General features: G+C 38.8%; 1 protein-coding gene and 2 non-coding genes across 3 annotated transcripts in view; 2 read left to right on the forward strand and 1 right to left on the reverse strand.

The window, feature by feature from the left end:
• Positions 1–8,956: 8,956 nt before the first annotated feature.
• On the reverse strand, positions 8,957–9,028 carry trnap-ugg (transfer RNA proline (anticodon UGG)). The gene has a single exon. It is a non-coding gene; the product is annotated as a tRNA-Pro (tRNA).
• Positions 9,029–22,186: 13,158 nt separating this feature from the next.
• On the forward strand, positions 22,187–22,258 carry trnag-ucc (transfer RNA glycine (anticodon UCC)). The gene has a single exon. It is a non-coding gene; the product is annotated as a tRNA-Gly (tRNA).
• A 1,586-nt stretch (positions 22,259–23,844) lies between these two features.
• Positions 23,845–24,455, forward strand: part of efhd1 (EF-hand domain family, member D1) — a 39,246-nt gene continuing 38,635 nt past the window's right edge. The window contains exon 1 of the mRNA XM_028794758.2: positions 23,845–24,232. Within this exon, the coding sequence (XP_028650591.1) occupies positions 23,967–24,232 (266 nt within the window). The 5' untranslated portion in view covers positions 23,845–23,966. The remainder of the gene's footprint in view (positions 24,233–24,455) is intronic.

Below are 24,455 nucleotides of genomic sequence, written 5' to 3' on the forward strand. Positions count from 1 at the left end.
TGGCAACAAATTATGGTAAAAGGGATGGTTGGAATCCTTATTTCAGGAGACATGAAAGATGGCCATGGACAGAAGACCCTTGGGGAGCAGCAGGGTAAAACAGAAACAATATTTGTGGCCATGTAGCTCCTTCTGTGATATAGATGGCAATGTGAGGTCAAAAGTAGAACCATCAATAGGGTGCTGTGTTGATGCACTGCTTCCATCATACCTTGAATCATCCATCCATTATCTTAACATGCTTATCCAGGTCAAGGTCCCAAGGCAGCAATCACCGAATGCAAGACAGGAACAACACCTGAACAGAGTGGTAGTCCTTCAAAGGGTGAACACACAGACATCAGGGGCCAGTTTAGAAGCATTGATTCTCCTAACCTGCATGTCTTTGGACTGTGGGAGGAAACTGGGAGATAAGAGACCAAAAAGGGCAAAGAGCAAGACATATTAGGTGCTGTTTTGCAAAACAGAAACAACAGGCTTTTGTGCCTTAGCGTAATTTATTAGAATTAGTGTATTTTCATCTGTTCTCGACTACAACATACCACTTTCATATTTTGTCACTTTATGAGAATACTTTTTTATTATGGTCATGAATCTATTTATTTTGTGAATCAGCATTTTCCAGTATATGGTCACAAAGAAACAAAAACTACCCAAGCAACTGCTGTAATAATCCCATCCAAATAAGAACAATTCTATAAGGATGCATTTTAAAATGTATAAAATTTGCACTGAGCTTGACGTATCACAATGTACTAGAATTCTAATGCAGGATATGGCAATTGAGTCAGAATTATCTCATGGTAAATGTACCATACAATTTAAATAATTATATCTCCAGATAAATGTGTCATACATGCAAAATTTGTCTCAAAAATTGTTAAGACTGTTAATGTAACCACAGAGTTTTAGTCATTTGGCTGTGCTCTTCACAAATTACTGAGATGTGGGTGCCCAGCAGTCATTAGTGTTGTGTTCACAGAGTTGTATGTTGGTATAATCTATCAATTTTCTATGAGTGTGTATGTCCGTCCTACGGTGAACTAGCATCCCATCCAAGGCTGGCTTCCTGCCTTAAACCCAGTGCTGTTAGGATGAGTGTTGGCTTATCATGACCTTCAACTGATGGATGTTAGGAGTGTGTAATATCAAATATCAAGTCAAAAACAACACAGAAGAAAGTATTTTAAGGAGTACAAATTACATATTTTAATGCATGTGTTCTGATACACATAACTTCTAATAAAGATGTAAATATATGTGATAAACAGTTCTGTACTTTCATCCTTGCATCCTTATTTATCATGGAGCTGGAGAGTGGTGACATATTGCTTTGACATATAAGTAAGAATTATACTGTACTCTGTGCATGTGATACTACTACTACTACTACTACATGCACAGGTCTAAGAGCACTCTCTGGACACAACACACCACCTCAAGAAACAATAACTGCAGCTTGTTTATTCCATGAGGTCAAGTATTTTATTTCTAATAGTTTAAAATTGATAAAGATGGTGCATCATATACCTGTTATAGTACTTTATCTCCAAGTGGAGGCCAGTTTATTGTCAGTAGTTCTTAGAAAAGCTACCTTTATAAAGAATGAAACTGTATGTTCTAAAAAAATTCAAATATTTTTAAAAACCAGAGGTGAAACTATAATGTCAGATACTATGTTGTGATCTTGTTTACTCTGTAAATTGTCTGATGTTGGTTAACGGTATTAACACTAGAATTACCAAAGCCTATGAAAAAACTTGTAGATCCGGCCCACCTTAAATCCGTTTGCACCTCTCCCTCAGGAGAGCAGGTTAGACTGTCTGTATTGTCTCTTTTTACTTCACAACTGCCCAGTCTGAAAGTCATTTTGTTACTCACCTGTCTTATCTCATACTGCCTCTCAGCCAACAGATTTGGGATGTTGCATCCTCATAAATACCATCTCCTGCTATGAAAGGGCAATCAGAGTCACTTCTTCAAGTACAGCCAAGTATAACTCCATGTTATGCACAACTATGCTGCTCTCTACCAGACACTTTGTACTTGTGTTCAGATTAGTTTTACTTCAAATATAGTGTGTATGTGCAGCTAAATGTGTTCCTTTTTCTTTAAATTACTTGCATGCATTATTTACAAATTACTCACTGTACTGTGTGTATTGTATATAAAAATAAAAATGTGTATATGTATGTATGTGGGGCACCTCAGATTCCAAACAGAAATGCATCCGTGCAGTCAAGGATACAAATAAAGTAACTTTTATTATACAAGCAAGCATTGTGCTCTTCCGCCTGACTCCAGCTCACCTGCCATCTGCAAGAGGTCAGGCAGCTTCTTTTATGCTGGATTCTGGAGTACTTCCAGTTCCATGACACTGAATGAAGGAAGAACTTCTGGGTCATGTGGAAGTTCTGCAAAATATGGAGTTCTTCTCTCTGCAGTGTCCTCTGGCAGCTCAAGTACCCCGACAGTTATCCTTCAAGACTGCAAATACTGGGGCCATGCCAGAGGAGGATTGACATTTATTGTACTGGAAAAGGAACTACCCTTGACAATCTCCCCAAGTCCATCTATTAATCTCTCATTAATCAAGCACCATCCTAGCCGGGTTATTCTTTAATATACAGTGTCCATCATTTACTGCCTTCCAACTGGGCCATCAATTACCCCTCATCCCAGTTGGGGTGCCAGTCCATCCCTTAAGGCATTTACAAACATATCCTCTTTAATAAAATCCCTGTGTTCATCCATGTGTCCGTGTGTGTGTGTCTTCTGGTGAAGTGCGCATGCGCGGGACACTCTTTAATAAAGGACATCATTGCTGGGGAGAGTGCTGATTGGGTACTCGCGGCCGCACACATAAAATCCATTGCTGGGGAGACGCAACACATACAATAATTAGCTGCACGCCAGCACAGATTAAAATACTTGCTGGGGAACTGCACAGCACTTGCTGGAGAGACGCCACAGCCACGATTATCAGCTGCACGCCACACAATACATCAGTTCCTGGGGAGACTCTGCTGATTGCCCACTGTTGTGACAGAAAATTAAACGCATATTACAGACAAGGCGGAAGTACAGGGAAGGACAGAATGAGTGGCAGAGTCACCAGCCTCTAGCAGATGCTTCAAAGGCCGCCTGACGTGTCACACAAGACAGAGAGGGCGGGACCTATAAAATATTGCACGGCCAATCCAATCGGATTTCGGTAAATGAGGTAACTCCTAAAACATAAGGCATGAAAAATCTAATCAGGTACTGAGACGCAGAGACCAGCTTCCCCAAAGAGGAGGGATTAGTGTTTGTTGTTGTGCAAGTGTTCACTCTGAGGATGTCAGATTTGCAATTAAGAAGCTTGGCCCGGAAAAGGGTCAGTCGTTGAAGGGGTTTTCCTAAATATACAAATTTTCATGATATTACAATAGGATGACTTTTAAAAGTAGATTTTCACGCACATAAAATCCGTTGCTGGGGAGACGCCACACATACAATAATCAGCTGCACATCAGCACAGATTAAAATACTTGCTGGGGAACTGCACAGTACTTGCTGGAGAGACGCCACAGCAAGCTAAAATAAAGAGAGGCAGGATAGGAGATCTTCAAACAGACACAACACATCAATCAACAGCCACAGAGGAGAGGATAAATGTAATATTAATTATACTTACTGTATTGTCATATACGTTTCTATTTTATTTTTATTATTTTACTTTAGGCTTCTTGCAAAAATATTTTTGACAAAAAAAAATTAAGACAAGAAACAGAATGAGGTCAAGGTCCCCTTGCCACTTAATATAGACTGTTCCTAATAATGTTTATGCACTACTGTTCTAGCGCTCGTTATTGTAACGGGCTTAATGTCTAGTATATATATAATATGCATATTTTGTTTTAGTTTATAATCAATATTTCAAAATGTTTATATTAAAAAAGCTTTTAGTTCTTCTTACTTTCAAACTCTATTCATGTTATTCCTTTTCTCTGTTAGTAATGCTATCCATATTACTAACTGAGAATGGTAAACCGGAAGGCACGGACGCAGGTACACGGCGATGGACCCAGGAGACATAGTGCGCAGGCGCATATAGCGCACGTCTCATAAACCGCAAGTGAAGTCTGATCCACCGCGAACGAAGGAGTCACGGCCCAAAAACGAAAGAGCTCAACTAACATGAATAAGAAATGAAGCAACAACGCGCCCATAGCTAACGACTAACGACACAGCCACACAAAAAAGAGGATTCTGCGCTGCACCCCAGAGTCAAACGGAAGAGGCTACGGAGGACCCACAGGTCCACAAAGATAGTACGGAAGGCGCAGGAAAGTACGAAAGGCGCAGGAGCCTACAACGCGCTTCTGAACTAAACTTCCACACTACACAGCATGGTCCACGCGCTTCTAACACACCGCAAGCATAAACACGAGATATTATAGAAACCCCACAGATCCGTACTCCACAACATATGTGAATCACATTACAGTAATACAATATTAAGTACTTTACACATGGACAACTGTATGTAGCCCTCTCAAGAGAGTACAGAACCCTACACGTCCACACTACACAGCATAGTCAAACCCGACATAGTACGGAAGGTGCAGGCGCCTACAACGTGCTTCGAAAGCACCGCAAGCAAAAAACCGAGATAGTACAGAAGCCCCAAAGATCCAGACTCCACAGCATATGTGAATCACATTACAGTAATACAATACTATAAGTACTCACAGAAAACACAAACAGAAGAGGCTTCGGCGTCCCACCCCACAGTCAAACCAGATAAAGTACAGAGTCCCCAAACGTCCACAAAACACAGCATAGTCAAACCCGAGATAGTTCGGAGGGCGCATGCGCCTATACACCGCAAGCGAAGGAGCCACGGCTCAGAAACGAAAGAGCTCAACTAACGGAAATAAGTAATTTTAACAGTACGTGCGATTATCCATTTTACTAACAGTAAACAACGTATAACTAATGGAGTCACGGTCACGGCTCCAAAACGGGAACCACCATTAACCCGGCCGGATTACCACAACACAGTCTTAACCGACTTTATGTGGCCTTCTCAAGAGAGTACAAAACCCTACAAGTCCACACTACACAGCATAGTCAAACACGACATATTGCAGAAGGTGCAGGCGCCTACAACGCGCTTCTAAAGCACTGCAAGCAAAAACCCGAGATAGTACAGAAGCCCCAAAGATCCGGAATCCACAGCATGTGTGAATCACATTACAGTAATACAACACTATAAGTACTCAACAGAAAACACAAACAGAAGAGGCTTCCGCGTCCCGCCCCACAGTCAAACCAGAGAAAGTACGGAGTCCCCAAACGTCCACAAAACACAGCATAGTCAAACACGAGATAGTACGGAAGGCACATGTGCCTATGCACCGCAAGCGAAGGAGCCACGGCTCAGAAACGAAAGAGTTCAACTAACGGAAATAGGAAATTTTAACAGTGAGTGCAATTATCCATATTACTAACAGTAAACAACGTATACCTAATCAACAAATCCCAAGGACAGTCGGCCTTTACCTCTCTGAGCCTGTATTTAGACATGGACAACTTTATGTAGCCTTCTCAAGAGTTCGGCAAGTATGTGACGTTAACGTCAAGATTATAGTAACTCCATACAAAGGAAAACTCATTCAAGGACAACACGCCGTCTTTACTACAAATGTGGTGTATGAAGATATCCTTTGTACGTCATCTACACCTTTACATTCCAATATATCTCACATAGATCTGCGCAAACTCAAAAAAGACATTCTATACTTACATAACAATTAAACTATTGTCATTTACATATATTACATAGACCTACAGATGTCGTGACGGTGAACATGATACATATGTAACAATTACCAAGACAGACAATAATCTCTTTCAAATCTATTTCGAGTTACCCAAGACCAGGGGTTGGCGAGCGAAGCGAGCAGGGGGCAGAGCCCCCTAGTATGTTTAGCTGATATGCTTATTGCAGTTACTGTTTACTTCAGATGCACTTTCTCTTGCATTACCATATTATACTATAGCTGTAGTACCCTGGAATATTCTTGGTGAATTCTAGTAGGTGTAAAGAAATTAACATTGTAATGCAGTATATACCTAATGTTTATATGTAAATATTTGAGCAATTTTGAATTGTGACTGCACAATACCTAATGTTTATATGTAAATATTTGAGCAATTTTGAATTGTGACTGCACAATTATTTTATACATACCATATTTGTTATGTTCTCACTGGACAGTCTGCATAATTTCCATCAGTGACAGTGTCATCTGTATCTTCCTATTGCCATGGAATTACTTTATAACAGTTAATCATAGTGCTGTATGAAATAAACAATGATGTTCTGCATATTTCAGCTAGGGTATATAACAACTGTGACACATTATGTATACATTATGAAATAGAAATTGTTCTGACCTAATATGTGTTATATCTAACACCAACAAGGGAGCTCAGTTTTGGGACACAATCTGAACCCCCATAGGTCATAGTAAAGGACAGAATGAAAACAAAACAGTGCCATTAAAAACAATTCTGCACATCCTCAGTCCAACACACTATGACTACTTTCAGCCAATGAATTACTCAGCAGAACTGAGTCAAGAGACACTACTGGGGCTATACCAACAGCAATATACCTGCACAATGGCCCCAATGTGACTGCTCTTTTATATCTTGGACCCAGTGAGGAGGTTTTTTCTTCTCCATTTGGATCCTTTGAATCACCCTGGTATGTACAGTATTTCAGAGAGAGGCTGCTTATTATTATATTATTTATTTAGCTTCTGTAAAAAAAAAAAAAAAAAAAACAGATTTTCCCCTCGTGACAAAGTGCTCTCTATGACGATGCACTCTGCTTAAAACCTTACAACAAAGTGCCATCACCTCTAGACTTGGTTCTTGTCTTATACTGAAAGCTTCTCAGATAGGCTATGTCAAGAGTCCATAAGTTTGTTTCTGGAGGGTTGTGGATTTTTTTTTTTTTTTTTCCCAACCTAGTTTCTTAATTAGAACCTAATCATAGTGGATAACTTGGCATTTAATTCTGTGGCTTTTATTTTGCCATGTTCAAGGCATTTTTATATTGTAGTGATTTGTCTCTTCCATTGCTTTCCAAATATTTTACCAAAACAGACACTCCATGTTGAACTTACACATCTATACCTGGGTCCAAGTTATGTAGAGGGATGCTGGTTCCTTTGTCATTTTTTCAGCGTTAATTGTCAGCTAGCAAAGATGGTTTAAAACACAGGTTTCAAAGTAAAAGACGCAATTTAGTGTTGGGATTCTTGTCAAAATGAAGTGTTAAAATGTTCCTTGAGCAATAATTGTTTCAGCACCAAAACAGCCTTCCAGTACCAAACTTAAACACCCCTGGGTTAAGGCTTCCTGTGAACCTTTCATTGAATTAGGCAAATTCAGTAAATGGAAAGCCTGAAGGTTCTGCCTATGTAGAGTTTTTACCAAACCCAACCTCCAAATAATAAAGACAGCATTTGCTTTTCCTCCTCCATTATATATATATATCTATATATATGCAGCTTAACAAAAATGCTGATCAATTACATTCAATTAATCTACCAGTATAAACAAAACTCGGGTCAATGATATTAAAATAATCTACCAGTAACTAGTCATAGTCAAACTGACCATAAAATACAGAATTACTTCTTTCCATTTTTCTGCACACTTACAGGACCTTACTGCAGCAGCAGAGAACTGATCTACAATGTCTCTTGCTTTGAAATAATAACTTCTGAAAATTACAAGGGATTTTGAAATGGAAACAAGGTTTATGCTGCTATCACACATCAAAGAATTCTTGGATTTGAAATCTGTGACCTCACACGTTCCTAATTCAATCTGTCCATGTGAAATTCTGGTCAGCATTTTTGATGAACCACCCCGCTCACTGATGTTATACACTGCTCCATCCACACAAAATGCACTCAAGATAACCTGTAAATTTGTTCGTGAAAATAAAACTCCAAGTAAATATTGCAAGCTTCTGTCACAGCGCTCCAAATATAACAAAAGTACCGATATATTGTTTTTGTTATTTTCTACAACGAAACTAGGTGAAAGGTCAGCATTACGTCACAAGAAGTCAAAGTCAAACATAAAAAATGGTCTTAATCGGAGGCACTATTTAGTGGCGCGTTAACGTGACATTTCTCACCATGAAGCTCATATTTCGTAGATGTTCCGTATCTTTTGGGGGGCCGCATTTATTGCATGGCTGCAAACAGAGTTACCTGCTCTCCGAGCTCCTCCACTAACTTCCACCATTATTACGGCCAACGAGAACGACGTGTAACATTACTCTGACCACATACCCTTAGCATTATCCATTGCGTGCCTAATACCAATTGACACAACTCTTAACTTTCTCTCTCTTTTGCAATTACACAGCTCTGGGGAACTCTTCCATCCGGACGGCTGCGTCACAATTCCCTTTCAGCGCTGCTGAACAGCCAATCGCATGTCACGTTTATGTCACATGGGTCTATTAACGTCTTACCGTATAGTCAACGAAAGGTCTGTTGTAAGACTGGAGTGGTAGTGGGGGGTTTGACTGATTTTTGTGCACAATGAAAATCAAGACTACACCATCAACTGAAAACTAGTTATTATTAATGATGACAAAGAACAATGATATACTCGGTAGAGGCGTTCTTTATCGTTACTGTCGAAATGTCGTTAACTGAGTTGCGCTTCATCGTCTCGGCGACCCCTCAGCACCGTTCCCCAGTGCTGGTATATTCCTTTCTTACTGCTTAACTAATATGAGATGGCGATTCATCTTTACAGTACATTCCGAATTGGCATAGAAAAAAAGACAAATTGGTTTTATTAACCCCCATCCTGTATATATACATTTGAAACAATCAAAATGTAATAATTGTTAAGAAAAAAAAACGGAAAACAAGGGCTCGTCCGGGATTTGAACCCGGGACCTCTCGCACCCAAAGCGAGAATCATACCCCTAGACCAACGAGCCACTTATGAAAATAATCTACAATATTTTTTACATGAGGTATGAAAACGAGTAGTTCGTGCATAAAGTTTTAATATTTTTTAATAGAACTGTTGCATTGCGTCTGTTTCGAAATATGCGGCTTAAAATAATTAAAGGCAGCACACCCCTGTGAAATCTCTAATAAACATTCACATATTAAAATTATGTCATCAGTAGTTTTAGGACAGTTTCAAAATTAGACGCAGGGAGATAGGCTAGTAAGCTTCAAAACGGCAAACCGGATTTATTTCTTTTGCCACAAACCAGAATAAGGCAACGGGACTGGTTGGGGCTGAACGTTGTCGCTCTTTTTACATAAGAGCCTAACATTGCTTGCAGCTCTCTGATATCTTGCAACTGTTGTGCGATTATCGGGATGACAACACTAACCAATGCCGTCACTGGAAGCCGGGAGAAAATAATGTAGTTAATAGTCATTAGTCGCGTTTCCTTTCTTCACTCCCATAGACAAGGCAGCAAGAGGTTTGAAGTAGTAAGTCTTTTGGTGAGCAATGATGCTTAAGCATGAAGAAGGCGGAAAAAAATCACATTTTATCAAGCCTGGCACTCAATCAAAATGTAGCCCTAAAATCCACAGAAATATGCTGTATGAGATAGACGGTGTCTATATGTGTGAGTACCAAGCTAGCTACGCACCTTGCTATGTAACTGAAGCCAAGACAAGCCGCAGTCAGGTGAAATCCACCCTTTGTTATATGCTGTTTTTCAGAAAAACAAATAGGTAAAATATATTTTCTTCTTCATCTTTTTCTTGCTTTGGAAGCACAGCAAAATTCCATTATGCACATGTTTTTAAAACACTGGGTTCTTTTTATGTTGAAATAATAATAATGAATGCATATGTATTTTTTTGAGCTATTACTCAAGAAGGAACCGTAACCGGAAATAAAACATGTGACTCGGCATTCAAACACAATTATGTGTATCACTAACACTATTATGCATATCTCTAAAATCAGATTAGAACTCACGAAAATCATCACAATGCGCAAACATCAATACATATAGTCGGTATCATCAATACATTTTATCCAGAGACCAACATCAGAAATGCGCCTCAACAATATTAAAGCTCTGGCGCCAGATCCATCATTTATCTTTATCATAAACGGACACTTTCATGCAATAGTCATGCCCACAAAAATGAACCTAATACTCCTATTACTCAAGACCTTTCCTTATACAATATTTAATTTTGTTATTTTTTTGCCTATTCGAAAGGAAGCCGAAGCCAACATCATGCATTATCTGCGTGATTTACAATTGTATATGAGTTGCTGAAGTAGAAAGAAAGTGCATTGATTTTTTAATTTTAAGACTGTTATATGTCTGCAATCAGAAAAGTTGATTTTTGTCAACCCCTTTTTTATTAGAATGGTACAGATGATTTGTTGTTTGCTGCTTTACTTTCATTTATTTAAGTATGTCTTTCTGTTCAGAATATATTCCCCAAAAATGGGTAATAAACATTTCAAAACTACATTTAGTTTTCATGTTATCTTTCAAAGAAGTAAACCTTAGAGCTTTGCTTAGCTAATTTAATTCAACACAGATTACAATTGGCTCAAGTGGTGGTACAATCAAAGTATATACCATTGGAGCAGTCACACTCCTATGCAGTATCTCACAATTATAATCTTATATTGGTTCATTCTATCCTTTACAATGTTTACATGTTGTCATGTATGTGCATCTGAGGGACATCTCAAAACTCATCACAGATATTTAATACCCCTCTGGGGTAAGAGATGGCGCTACCTCTAGCAGACGTGTCTCTTTCTTCTTTAGCCCAGAGAAGACACCCCATGAAGATACTAACTACTACCTTTCGCCTGGACCAGTATAAAAGAGAGACACCCCCAAATGTCGGCATCTCATTTGAACCCAAACTTTTAAAAAGCTTGGAGCTCCCAAGATCGTTTTTGTTTCAATTTTTGTTTATTACAGTGCCATCGAGCGCCTATTCACTTTGGACTCTACAAGAATAAAGGGGGAAACCTGGTTGGCATCCCAACACTTTGCAAGGGCTAAGAATCTTTCTTCCACCTGTCCACAATGTACACTGCAAACATTTTTGTTTAAAACCATGTTTTTAAACATTTCAGAAATGAGTACACAGGTCAGTGCACATTTTATGTCAGAAAACACCGGTCAATGAAGATTTTGCATCCTGAACAATTTTTGATGTATCTTATGGATTTTGACCTGCTGATCACATTTATATTTTCCTATCATGTGCCAATTTATTTGCTATTGTATATTTTTGTGAATTCCTCTTATGCAGTTGCACAAGTATACAAATACAGTGCAACAATTACAACTGGAAAATCTGTGGTGATCTAAAAGCAGTGGCACTGCTACTCGGAATGCAACTCAGATACAAATGTACTATTGTTGAGAATTCTCTTAACAGCTACAGAGGACCAAACTATGTCCACCTGGTTGACAACAGGCCTCAAACATAAAAAGTCATGAAGTGCAACATGTGGCTAAAGAATAATTTTCTGCATTGACACTTGCACTTCATCCATGTTATCTTGGAACATTCAGTGAAGAGCAATATGGAGCAAGCAAAATTTATCAATGTTGGCAGACTATTGTTGGACACTGAAACGATAAATATCAGATGTTGTGTACAAACAAAAGGAAAAGAAAAATATTTTTAGCTCAATCAATTGATGAGCGCCTTGTCCAGAAGTTATTGCTGGCATAGGCACCAGAGGCCTTGTGGCCCTGCCCTGGATAGACAGGTTAGGAAAATGGGTAGATGGATGAATTGACACAATGTGTTAGCATCATTAAACGCTAAATTTAATAAAAGTTAATTTTATGTTTCTCCAAATTTTTACTTGATTCAGTCAATCTGAAATTATAATTATAGTCAAAAAAAATGTAAGAAGCAAAACTTTAGAAAAAAAACTGTTGTCCAGTAATTTTTGCTTTGCGCCCTCCCTCCTCATAACCTATCGTCTATGGGGGAAGAGCAAAAGCTTTAGAATTGTCAACAATTTCGATCTCCAGTTTTTGAAAAATCTCGACAATTTAGGATCCCCTGATTCCGAAAAAATCGATATCACAATGATGGGTGTGTCTGTGTGTTAAAGTTTATTAAGGATGGTCTAGAGCTAAAACATCTGGACAGAAAAATACCAAACTCAAAACTTAAGCCTGTTATGAGATGACAATGTGCCGATTAGTTTTTGAGCCAAATCGTACAAGAGAAAGAGGCCCTCTAGAGGAACCCTCAAATACTGTAATTCTGCAATTTATTATTAATTTTTCTCCTCAATTGCTATTGTAATTACCTATTATGATCAGAAAGATCAGCATCAGGTTGGTAAATAATTACTGAAATGTTAAAGAATACCTCGGGTAACTTGGTTCTTAGGTTTAAAGTGGATGTCAAAAGGGCTCATACTGGGGCCATATGGTGTCAAATAATTTACATTTCTAAACAGAACTACACTTTGAAAAGTAAATTGTCTAAATGAGCAAGTCATTAAAAGTATTTCAAACTTTGCTGTCTGTTTTCCATGCAGATCTGAAACAAGTTGTGATTTTATTAGTATTAATGATTTAGTATATATTCTTTCTGCATGTAAAATACTGGGCAATAAATACAGTATGATCAACTGTATTTATTATTCTTTGCTTAACACTGATCACACTTGCAGATTATTTCATGATGCAAGATCAGTAGTGGGCAAGACATTATTCATTTGTAAGATGTATTTTATAATACACAAAATAATTGATTGCACATCATTTATCTTTAAATGCTTTCTTTGGACAAACAGTGCTCCCCTGTGAAGATGTGGGTTCTGCTCCAGGCTCCCATCTCCATTTTGGGAGCTCTTGAACCCGACACCGTCAGTAATGTAACCAGATGAGCTAGACAGTGAAGACATCATGACGCTAGGGAATGGTGCAAAATGCTTTAATTAAAAACAACAAAATCAACACAGTGTCCAAATAAATAATGCAGTGCAATCAAAACATTATTAAATAAATAATCCAATAAAAAGGTCAAAATCACAGGCATCAAAACAAGGCTAAAACGAGATTAAAATCCTGCTGCAGCACTGGGGTCACACCAGCCAAGCTCCCAGTCTCTCCAGCTCTTTCAAGATATGCTCAGTGGGCGAGACTTCAGCCACCACGGTCCTCACATTACTGACCATTGTCCTGGCTGCCTCCGCCGGCATCTGCCTGACCTCTTGGGGTCGGTTGTCCTCCTGTCTTCCTTCTCATACTCGAAGTTGTCCCTCTGATCCCTACGACAGACTTGTAACCGATCATACCCACTCTTCTATTAACTTAGTGGGTATAATCCTGTCCCACAAGCGCCGATCATTCGCTTCATCTGGGACCCCGACCGCTCTGAAAAGCCCTAGGCCAGGGGTAGGCAACGTTGGTCCTGGTGAGCCGCAGTATGTGCAGGTTTTTGTTCCAACCCAGTTCCTTAACTAGAACTCAATTATTGCTGATGAAACACATATTGCTTAAGTGACATTTTGATGCTTCATTTTAGTGGTCTCGCTTGTTAAGGTTCTCCAACCTTAATTGCTTATTTCAATCTTAAACTGCTGCATTCAGTGTTTTAATTGCTCCTTATTAGCAATAAGATGTAAAAGACAAAGCAGCCAGCAGTTCTCCAGCTAGCTTTTTTCCAATTACATCTGTGTGTGTTCATCATGCACGGTTTGATTTAATAAAACACTTAATAGAAAAATGTGACAGACTGAAAATGATCTGTTTTAGGCTTCATATCATTTGGATGATATCTTTGGAAAGGAAAAAAATCTACGATATAAGAGCCTTACATTGCACAGACTAACAAGCCATAAAATTAAATAAGGTCTGAGATTAGCAATGATTGGTTTCTAATTAAGCAATTGGGTTGGAATGAAAACCTGTAGCCACTGCGGCTCACCAGGACCGACGTTGCCTACCCCTGCCCTAGGCTTCAATTACGGAGGCAGACAATTCCTTACCTGTTCACAGAAGCGAGGAAATGCCCACCTCATGTAGCGTCCAGGAAAACACTCTGGCCACACGACCACGCCCCCTCTTTAATCCGCGAGTGCAGCTATTATTTATTCAAAAACTGGGCTTTCATTCTGAGCCATGGACCCAGTATATCACATCCCCACTGTAAGCCTTGTGTATTTTAAGTGGGAAAGCTACAATCATCCACTCCTTTGTTTATAAAAAGCATAACACCTCATTTACAACAATTGAAAGAATTTCTGTACCTCTGTCCCACTAAAAGTTAAAAAATAAACTTATATAATGCCGCTTTCTAATACTGTACTATCCATTTCTACAACATAAATCTCAAACATTAGATTTCAATCTGTGTGAACATCACCTTGCCCGTATCCTCAAGGATGTCTTACCTGTGCATGTACTGTATGCCTATAACTGTCACTGTGTGAAACTTAGATTTTTCACAGACCTCACAGAAAGAATTCAGTAAACTGAGCAACTCAACTAAAGCAATTATTAAATCAGTTTGCAAAATGTTTTCTTTTCATAATGTTTCACCATAGGACTCAGATTCTTTCCCAAGAAGAGACAGCAAAAACAGATATTTGCCAGCACATTTTTAGATTCATCTGCCAACTACTTGAGCATAGGAAAGGCGCTAATATATAAATAAAGGCGCTAATATAATTGTAATAAATACAATGTTGTATTATTACTATTATTATTACTTTTAGGCTTCATCATAAGATGAAATCAGGTTTTGAATCATTTCAATACCAGGTGAAGTTTTAATAAATATATATAGTTATTTAATAAATATCTTTAGCACTCCCCAAAAATCAATGAGGCTTTTCCACTTTCTCTGTAATAAACCTGTAGGATATGAATCTGCTTAATGACTTCATTTTAACATTTTCTGGACATTGATGCATACTGTAAATAAGTTCAACTTCTTCACTTATCATTCAAAAAGGATTTCTATTCATTTTGGGATTGGTAGAAGAAATTGCTGAGGTGGTTTAGATTTACAACCAGTAGAATGCTCTTTTATTATCAAGGGTGAACAAACATTTTGTTCTATTTCAGCTGGATAGAAATATAGTAATGATTTTTAGGGTAACTGAGATCACCTAACATGGATTTAATGTGTACCAGTTTATTATAACTGTAAAAACTTAAACAGTAGGGACTTGTGTCTCCTGACTCTACTTAAGTATGTTGCTTTGTACATCCTTTCTGTGCAATTGTTCATATTGCAATCAAATTCCGCTTACCCAGCTCAGAGTAGTGGGCAGCCAGTGCTTGTAAACTGCTTCTGTAATACAGAGTACTGGGAATACTAAGCCCTCAAACTGATGTATGTGCTAAAACCATTAACTGATGGACTGAATGTAACCCAGTACCTCTCTAATAGCCTATTGTCTTTTACTACTCAAAAGAGGCTGTCAAAACTCGGGAGTAAGTGCTGAAGAAGAACAAAGCCAGGTAGCTCTCTGATATGGGATTTTCACTATGCAAATACAGTACTTTTTCATTTAATATACTGTAGGTAGGTCAACCAGAATCTCCTGCAACCAGCTCATACTGGGACAGTTTTTAAAAATGTTTTAATTCTCTTCTACAGTTAATTCAAATGCTAATATCAGAATGCTAACATTAGTTGCTACAATTCCACTTTTGAGGATTTGTTTTTTTATGTTTCTTTTATTAGTTGAGCTGAAATTTTCTGATTTTGCTTTTTTTTTTCTTGTTTCTCCTTCTCCTCTCAGTAGCACAACACGGTTTCTCATATTTTCCCAAATCATTTAAGAGTGTCATGAGTCGCCAGTCACCACAGGAGGGCATAACAGCGTCTGCTAGTGGCTCAGATAAACTAAGAATTGGCAACAGTTTTTGAGGCCTTATATCACCCTTACCTCCACCACCTCGTGTGGTGCCGTGGTCCTCTTATTTTAAAGGTGACAATAAGTATGGATACACACCTGCTCAATCAAAGGCAGTTAGACAAAAAGCAAAATGAATAATAAAGTCTTGTCTTGAATTATTGAAACAATAAAATCCTCCGTCTTTATCTATTGCTAACCTACCTATTCAAAGTAATGGTTCTTTAATGACACTGTATTGTTCTTAACCATGTTGTGTGGTTTCTCATAGCTCCGTTGCTTGACCAAGCACCATTTTATTCTGGGATGGGTTCTTTGCATACAAATTTGGTTCTTTGTGCTTTGAAAAACTTCCTAATATATAAGAAAAAAAAAAATCTTTGCTTGCAGGACACTAACATAAGAAAACCTGGACATAGCCTGTGTTACTGGATGTATGCGGCAAGACCCATTGGTATTTCACAAATCTGTTACCATCTGTTTGTGGTTATTTACTGCGTGGAGCCTGTTGACATCTAAATAAATAAATGTTCTTTCTGGAAACTTTATGTGGATGGGTCTTTTGGGAACCCAAAATAGTTCCCCTATGATACAGTATATCACTGTAAAACTGCTCTGGCATTTTTTTTAAGAGTGTAAGAATGCTGCTCTCCTCCATTACAACTAAGACTTCAAAGTCTCCTCTGACTGAGTTGTGTATCTTCATTTTAATTATGTATTTATTTATTAGCAGGTTCACCCCTCCTCCCTCATATCATTTACACATATAATTCCCGATTTTCCATCAAAAATGAAACAGTGGGGGCTCCTGTATCCTTGTGTGTACCCACCTTTGCCAAAGTCTTGAGTTTTACTTTGCTAATGAAACCTCATCTCACTACGCAGGAATCCATAATGGAATGCACATTAATAATGATGAGCTTTAGCTTTATATCTTCAGTTTACGCCTTACCCACACAACTGCATGACTCCCAGTGGTTCATTAAACACCTTCATTGAATGTCTTCATACCTCCATGTCTGCATATTTCAAAAGCACGTTAACTTTGGCTCTTATCTCCCTCTATAGATATTGGCTTTCATCCACACATGCACTTCTTGTTGATGAATTTTACAGTCTTAGACTGTACTAAAGATATTTAGAATTAACCATTTTAGACACAAGCTGCATGTTTTAAGCTTTGTAAATGTATCATAGACATTTAATATTTATTTCCAACAAAAAGAAATAATTTGCTTTATTGTGGTTTCAGTACTAGATTCATTATTTTAGTCTATAAATTTTGACTCGCCTACCAGGTTGTAACCCAGGCCCACACTCTTTTCATTTTCTAGTCTCTCTTCTAGTTATTTTCTAACCCTAACTATTCAACAAACTGTTAAATCATATCAAGGCAAGTCATCAATATTTCTGGAAGCATCACTGATAGTTGAGCTATAATTTAAAACAATTTTAAAATGTTATTGCTTCACTAGACATGAGTCATTCTCTGTTTCAAAGGTTTATTATTCACTTGAAATGATCTTATGCGGGAGTGCTTACGCTATTTGGTCAGATTCCTGACCCTCACACCTATATGAGCTTGCTGGACTTCCCATTCCCACCATGGCCATCAGGAGTTCACCTCCTCTCCCCTTTGGGACTTCAACAACCTACAATCTTCTGTGAAGGCTATCTGCAAGATATTTGAGTGTGTCTGTGAGAATTTGTGCCCATTCAGCTGAAAGAGCATTTGTGACATCAGATACTGATGTTTGACCCAAGTCCAATTGCCGTTCAAATTCATCTCGAAGTGTTCCAGTAGGGTTGCAATCAGGGCTATGTAGTGTCGGTGCTAGGTTATTTTGCATCCTAGATCAGCGTTTCTCAACCTTTAAGTATCTGCAACCTGAATTTTCATAACAGGAGCCCACTAATACCAATTTGTTCTTTTTTAATTAATAATATATCATAGATGCATATTTTATTATACCTACTTAACTTTTATCGACATTTATCTAACTCTATATTTATTTTTCTAGTATTAGAGTGTTGTTTAAGTTAATTTGTTTTGGTTTCAATAGATGTATTTTTCATATTTTCAACTTTGCGCCCCCCCTTTTTGTTACTTCGTGCCCCCCTAGGGGGGCCTGCCCCACATATTGAGAACCACTGTCCTAGACCAAGCTTATTAGTGCGCCAACTGACTGTTTGTTAGCTAACTTGTTTGGATGAGTTTTTCCCCTACTTATGATCTGTGCCCTAGATAATGCCTAATTGGCATGAATGGTAGCGCTGGCCCTGTGGCTATGTGAAAGCCACTCAAGTACCTCCACACCAGACTATTAAAACCATGTTTTTATGGACCTGGCATTGTGCAAAGAGGCACAGTCATGCTGGAACAGAAAAGGGCCTTCCCCACACTGTCACCACAAAGCTGGAAATATACAATTATCTAAAATGGCTTTGAATGCTGTGGCAGAAAAATAACCTTCACTGGATCCAAGAGGCCTAACCGAAACACTGAAAATCAGCCCCAGGCCATTATTCCTCCTTCATCAAACTCTACAGTATGGAAGATAGTATCCTCCTGGCCAGTGCTAGTCAATGCACATTGCTCTAGGCATGGTGGACAGACATGTCATCCCTCGTTGTCCATGACAAGTACAGTCATTATTACTGGGGGTGGGGGCTGGGGGTCTTCTCTTAAAAATAAAAATATGGCACCCTAGGCAGCTGCCTATGTCACCTACTGGATTGACTCCTCCTGGTATCTGACAAACCCAGATTTATCCTTCAAACTACCAGATAGTTGAGCATGATTCATCACTCAAGAGATGCTCCAGCTGATGCTTTCATGGTGCATAATGATCTTAGGCTTGTATGTATCTGCTTAGCCATATAATCCCATTTCATGAAGCTTAGTACTTGTTCATGAAGGCAAAGTTCTTGTTCTGATGTTCCTTCCAGAGGCAGTGTGAAACTTTCTTGTGAGTACTGCAACAAAAGCTAGGTGATTTTTGCTTGCTTTGTGCTTCAGCAATTGATGGCCCAGATCTATTAGTTTGTGTAGTCTACTGCTTCATGGCTGAGGTGCTGTTGCTCCCAGATACTTCCACTTGCCAATAATGGCATTTGCAGATCTAGCAGAGCAGCAATTTCACATATTGGCTTGTTACAAAGATGGCATCCTATGACCGTTTCACATTTAAAGTATCTGAGCTCTTTAGTGCGACCCATTCTACACTTTTAAAAATAGTAGCTCTTTAACAGCATTTTATGGCTTTTTACTGGGTTGTATAGTTCCTCATAGAGTTCCTTGACTACGCATCATTTCATTCTGGGAATTGGGTCTTTGCATATGAAGTTGATTCTTTGTGCTTTGAAATACGGCCTAATATGTAGAAAGAAAAAAACAAAAAACAAACCCAAAGTCTTTAATGTATGGTAGGCTATCTAGCAGGACACCAGATTAAGAAAACCTGGACTTGGCCTGTGTTATTGCATGTAGCAAGTGTCCTTTTAAAATCATGACCCAATGGTATTTTACAAATCTGTTTGTTCATGGTTATTTACTGCATGTATGGAGCCCATTATGGATCTTCATACATAAAGGTTCTTTCTGGAACCTTCATGTGGATGGGTCTGGTTCCCCTATAGCATCGCTCTGAAGAACCACTCTGACATCTTTATTTTTAAGAGTGTACTGCCAATCTTATTGAATGGAGATTGCATGGCTTCAGTATTTGCATGATTTTATGTACCTGTTAACAGTCTAGTGTGTCTGAAACACCTGAACTCAGTAAATTGGTGAGGTGTTCATATAGTGTATAATCTGGGATTGACACATGGGAATGTCAAAGTAAATATGTGGCATCTCATCACCTGTTGAGGATTTGACTTGTTTGGTTCATTTATACAGCTGGGTTATAGGGTTCCATTTGCACTTTAAGCCTTGTGTGTTGTCAGTATTATGCAGAATATGACTGTCCCAAACCTGATGTAATTTAGCAGATTTAATGTAAACATCAGTGTGTGAAGTTGCTGTATCTCATGGGAGTGGTCTGGTTCCAGGGTAGAAGCCTAGTTTGTTGGCAAAGGTGGCTTACTCAAACAGCGACTGCTCTTGTCCAGTCGGCTGCTACGTTTTCCTCCAGGACAGCCCAAAAAATCAACACTACCAGGAATAAAAGAGACCTCTGTTAGCCCGAGTGACTGCCATTTTTTTTAGGTTTCTGTTTGTGACAGTGAGGTGGTGATGCCACCTGTACAGCCGTGAGATGTACATCAAATAGCGATGCACAATCTATTAAAGTTGAATTAATTTTTACATTTATATGCGTACACTGGGACAGGTAAGAAGAAACACCAGAATCGAAGCCGAGTCAAATAATCCTACTCAGTCTGACAGCTGCTTTTAAATGCAGACTTTTGCACGTAAGAGGTGAAAATATATGGAGTAATAAGCCACTTGTGCAATAATTAATCACTAAGTCCCATTATGTAACAGGCCTACGTTGGTAAAAACTGAAACGATGCAAATAACAAGCAACTTAATAAGTCTTGAGACAAAAGAGGATTTTTCTGTAACGCAAAGCTTTTTTTCCAGGTTATTATATTAAGCAGACAAACTGTGTTTTGTGCCAGGCAGTTAATCGGTGCGGGTTTACAAACGCTTTCACAATTTCAGTTTTCATGTTATCAGATCAAGTCAATTTTATTTATATAGCACATTTAAAAACAACAAAGTGCCGTAAATAGGCACAGACATGATGTATTTTCTTACGCAAATGCGGGTTTAGAATTTAATAAAAAAAAAATAAAGTCCAGTTAAATTGATTTGTATAATAATCACTTACCATCCATTGTTGGGACAAGTTCGCAAGCTGCTTTAGGAGTGTTACGTAAAATTATCGAGCGCAAACCTGGACCCAACCCACTGTTGGACTGGTCAGATATGAATCAATGATTTAACATTGTTCAGGAGTTCTGCCTCATCACTCCAAGAAACTGAAGTTGAAAATCACACCTGTTGTTCGCACGACCTCCCTCTGTGTCCGTAGACGTTTCGCTACATGCGAAGGTTTTCCTCGAGTGCACTACACTCTAAAGTGGCTCAGTACAAGAATACCAGTGAATTGACTTGTGATAGTTTAGCAGCCTGTCTACTCGGCCTGAACCTGAACTAATGGAGTTTCAAGAATACGAGGAAAAAAAGATTTGAAAGACCGCTAATTAGAAGCACACTTACAAATAATTAGCCTCTATTGGGTTGTGGTTCCTTGTAGAGCCATTGCTTGACCAAAATAAATAAATACGAATAAAAATTTAATTCAGGGAAGGGATCTTTGTATATGCAATTGTACGAAATAATTCCTTTGTGCTTTGAAAAGGTTACTAATATGTACACAAAACCAGAATCTTTAATGTATACTAAACTGTCAATTAGAATAATAAAAGATTAAGAAAAGCTGCAGTTAGCCTGTGTTATTGTACGCCGTAATTTAAAACCACGAACCGGCCGGTATTTCTTAAATCTATCTTCATCTGTTCAACGTTATTTATGGAACATGTTAAAGATCTACTTCAGATTCTTTCTGAAACATTCATGTGGATTATTTTTTAAGGACCAAAAATAGTTCCTCTGCGGTAATCGCTCTGAAAAAATACATTGGCACCTTTATTTTTAAGAGTTATAAAAATCACTTATTACATTTTTGTCTGTTGCTAATAATGATGCAGAACTTTAAGAATGACTAAACTTTATCTGAGACCTTGAATTGTGTTTTCAGGCCGCATTTTATTCTAGATTTGAATTAGATCTCGTGACAATTGCTTCTTGATTTGGTTGGAGTAGCTAATGGAGTGTTGACCTTCATAACGTACAGTATAAGAAAGCGTTTATTCCATGAACAAAGCTGTAACAAAACGAGAAGGTGGTTTTCATGTCTCGCACAGACATAACGAAAACGGTGTCTATGTTGTCCTTCCATGTTTGTATTTTCCAGTCCTATCAAGCCAGTTCAGGTCCGCGGAGACTGGACTGCATAGAACAACGGCGGCATTCGGCGCAAGACGAGAAGTTTAAAAAAATCAAATACGATTGCCACCTTTGTTTGTAGTAACAATTTATAATTATGTTTTTTCCATGCAAAATAACGCAATTCATGCGAATATAAAAGATTAAAATACTGTATACAGTATTCATTGTAATTTGTAAACCAGTTTACTGTACTTAAAATCAAAGAAGATAAAGAGTGTCATCCGTGCGTTGGTGGTATAGTGGTTAGCATAGCTGCCTTCCAAGCAGTTGACCCGGGTTCGATTCCCGGCCAACGCAGAATCATTTTTTTCCCCCCTCATTCTTTCATCTCTTTGAATCGGACAGTCTGAATATACATCTAACATTCCCTCGGCGTCTGCACTTTCAAATAAAATTGGTCTAATTTGTCTCTTGGGCGCGAGAAATATTATGTTTCTAGTAATCTTCCAAAATACCTTACATTACCCCGGAAAAAAAAAATGCTGCGAGTAGAGCAAACTTTTATGGCTTATTTTGTAATTTTTCTCAATTGTCAAATATCTTAATTACGACAGAAGATAAACATTCCAAACATTTGCTGTCTATGTGGAGTTTGCATGTTTTCTTCTTGTACAGGTAGGTAGCTTTTTTCGTCAGGTATATAGTATATTCGTGTTTTCATTCCTGTGCTTTAAGTTAACTGGCAATGCTACATCGGCACGGTATTAAAGTATCACTGCGACCGGCGCTCCATCCATGTCTCATTCCTGCGTTGTGTTCAGTGCTGATGGGATAGGCGCCAATCCAGGTGACCCACAACTGTGCGAAGTGGGTTAGGCAATTAATGGATGACTATCGGTTGTCTTTCTTCATTTTCCATTCAATTTAAATGATTTATGTGTTTGTATGTGTGCATATATATTCTCATTACAGATACCAGTGTGCTCATACGTATAGAAAATTCCAGTCTTGCAATGTATGACACAAACAGAACAGGGCTGGTGGTTGGTCTGTTTATAGTACTGTATATGCAACGTACTGTTTTGTCTTGTCTGCTTATCAGGAGGATAGCTTAAACACGAGGTTTTTGCAAAATAAATGTCACTCCATGGGTATATAACATGTATAACGACCCCCCCTAACCTTCTCAATTGCTTCCTTAGGGTTTCTTAGCAATATCACAATGAGTCACCAGGGAGGGTCTCAGCCGGGGTTTTGTTGTGTGTTGGGTGGGGGATTATAGCTCCCAGAGCCATGGAGTATCCACGCCCTGAAGTTCTCATATCATTGGATTTTACTGATGTTAAATACACACAGCGCCGTGTTCTATCTATCTATCTGTGTATGAAAGAACGTTTCCCTTCATACTGCATAACATGCATAAAGTACTGCTTATACTTTTTATATAAAGCATACAAAAATATTTATTTCATTTAGTTCCTGTAAAGCAGTGTTTTATAATATGGGTTTCATTAAAAGAGATTTGTAAATCCTGGTTTTGCAAAAAAATGCAAAATTGTACTTGACTGGATCACAAAACAGCTTGTGTCATTTTTACGTTAGTGAGATAGATCAAAGTGTCTAAATGTAGCTTACGGTTTTGGACTCCAAATCATAATGTTGTCAGTTCAATCCCCCGCTCCCCCCCTTCTCCGTAGGAACCTCAGCCAGTCACTTCATGTGATTATGTCCCATTGACAAATATATGTTGATATTTGTAAACAGTGATACCTAAAAATGATGCTTGTAATAAAAAGGGCTATATGAACCAAAAGTTGTTTGATTGATTGGTTTGTTGCGATTGCCCCCCATGGCGTCAAGTCTATTGAAAGCTGCTCTTTTCTGACGTAGTTGCATCCCTCGCCCAGCTGCCCCCATGGATATTTATTAAGCACCTCCAGCATTCAGGATCTACAGGGGGCGTGCCCTTCTTCCAACGACCACCAGACTCTGCTTGAGCGTCTCTCGGGGACAGTGGCACTACACGCCCTAGACAGAGTCCGCACGGTCGGTCAGCGTCTGCACCATGGCATCGGAAGAGCTGGCTCTCAAACTACAGCGTAGGCTGCAAGCGCAACAGTCGGATGGCGTCGAACCGGCGACTGGAAACGAACCAGACGAGAAACCACCTACCGAGAATGCCAGCTCGGAGCTGAGTGCCATGCTGCTCCGGAGACAAGGCATCAACGAGGGCAGTACGCGGCCGCGCCAGGCAAAGATCTTCAATCCTTACACCGAGTTCAAGGAGTTCAGCAGGAAGCAGATCAAGGACATGGAAAAGATGTTTAAGCAGTAAGTGGCGTGATTCCGACAGCTCCTACTGTCCTCGCAGACTGACGGCGATCCTTAGCGCGGTCAGGGCGACTAATCGGCAGGGAGAAAATCCGTACTTTTCGGGCAAATCTGTTGTTTCTAAGAAATGTAGCCTAGTAGGCTCAGTACAAGTAAACCTCGAAGCGTGTGTACGCTTGTTTTAAAATGTGCACCTGTGCATGTATGATATGTGCTGCTTTAC

Source organism: Erpetoichthys calabaricus, chromosome 2 (genome assembly GCF_900747795.2).
Source record: "Erpetoichthys calabaricus chromosome 2, fErpCal1.3, whole genome shotgun sequence".
Taxonomy (NCBI): Eukaryota; Metazoa; Chordata; class Cladistia; order Polypteriformes; family Polypteridae; genus Erpetoichthys; species Erpetoichthys calabaricus.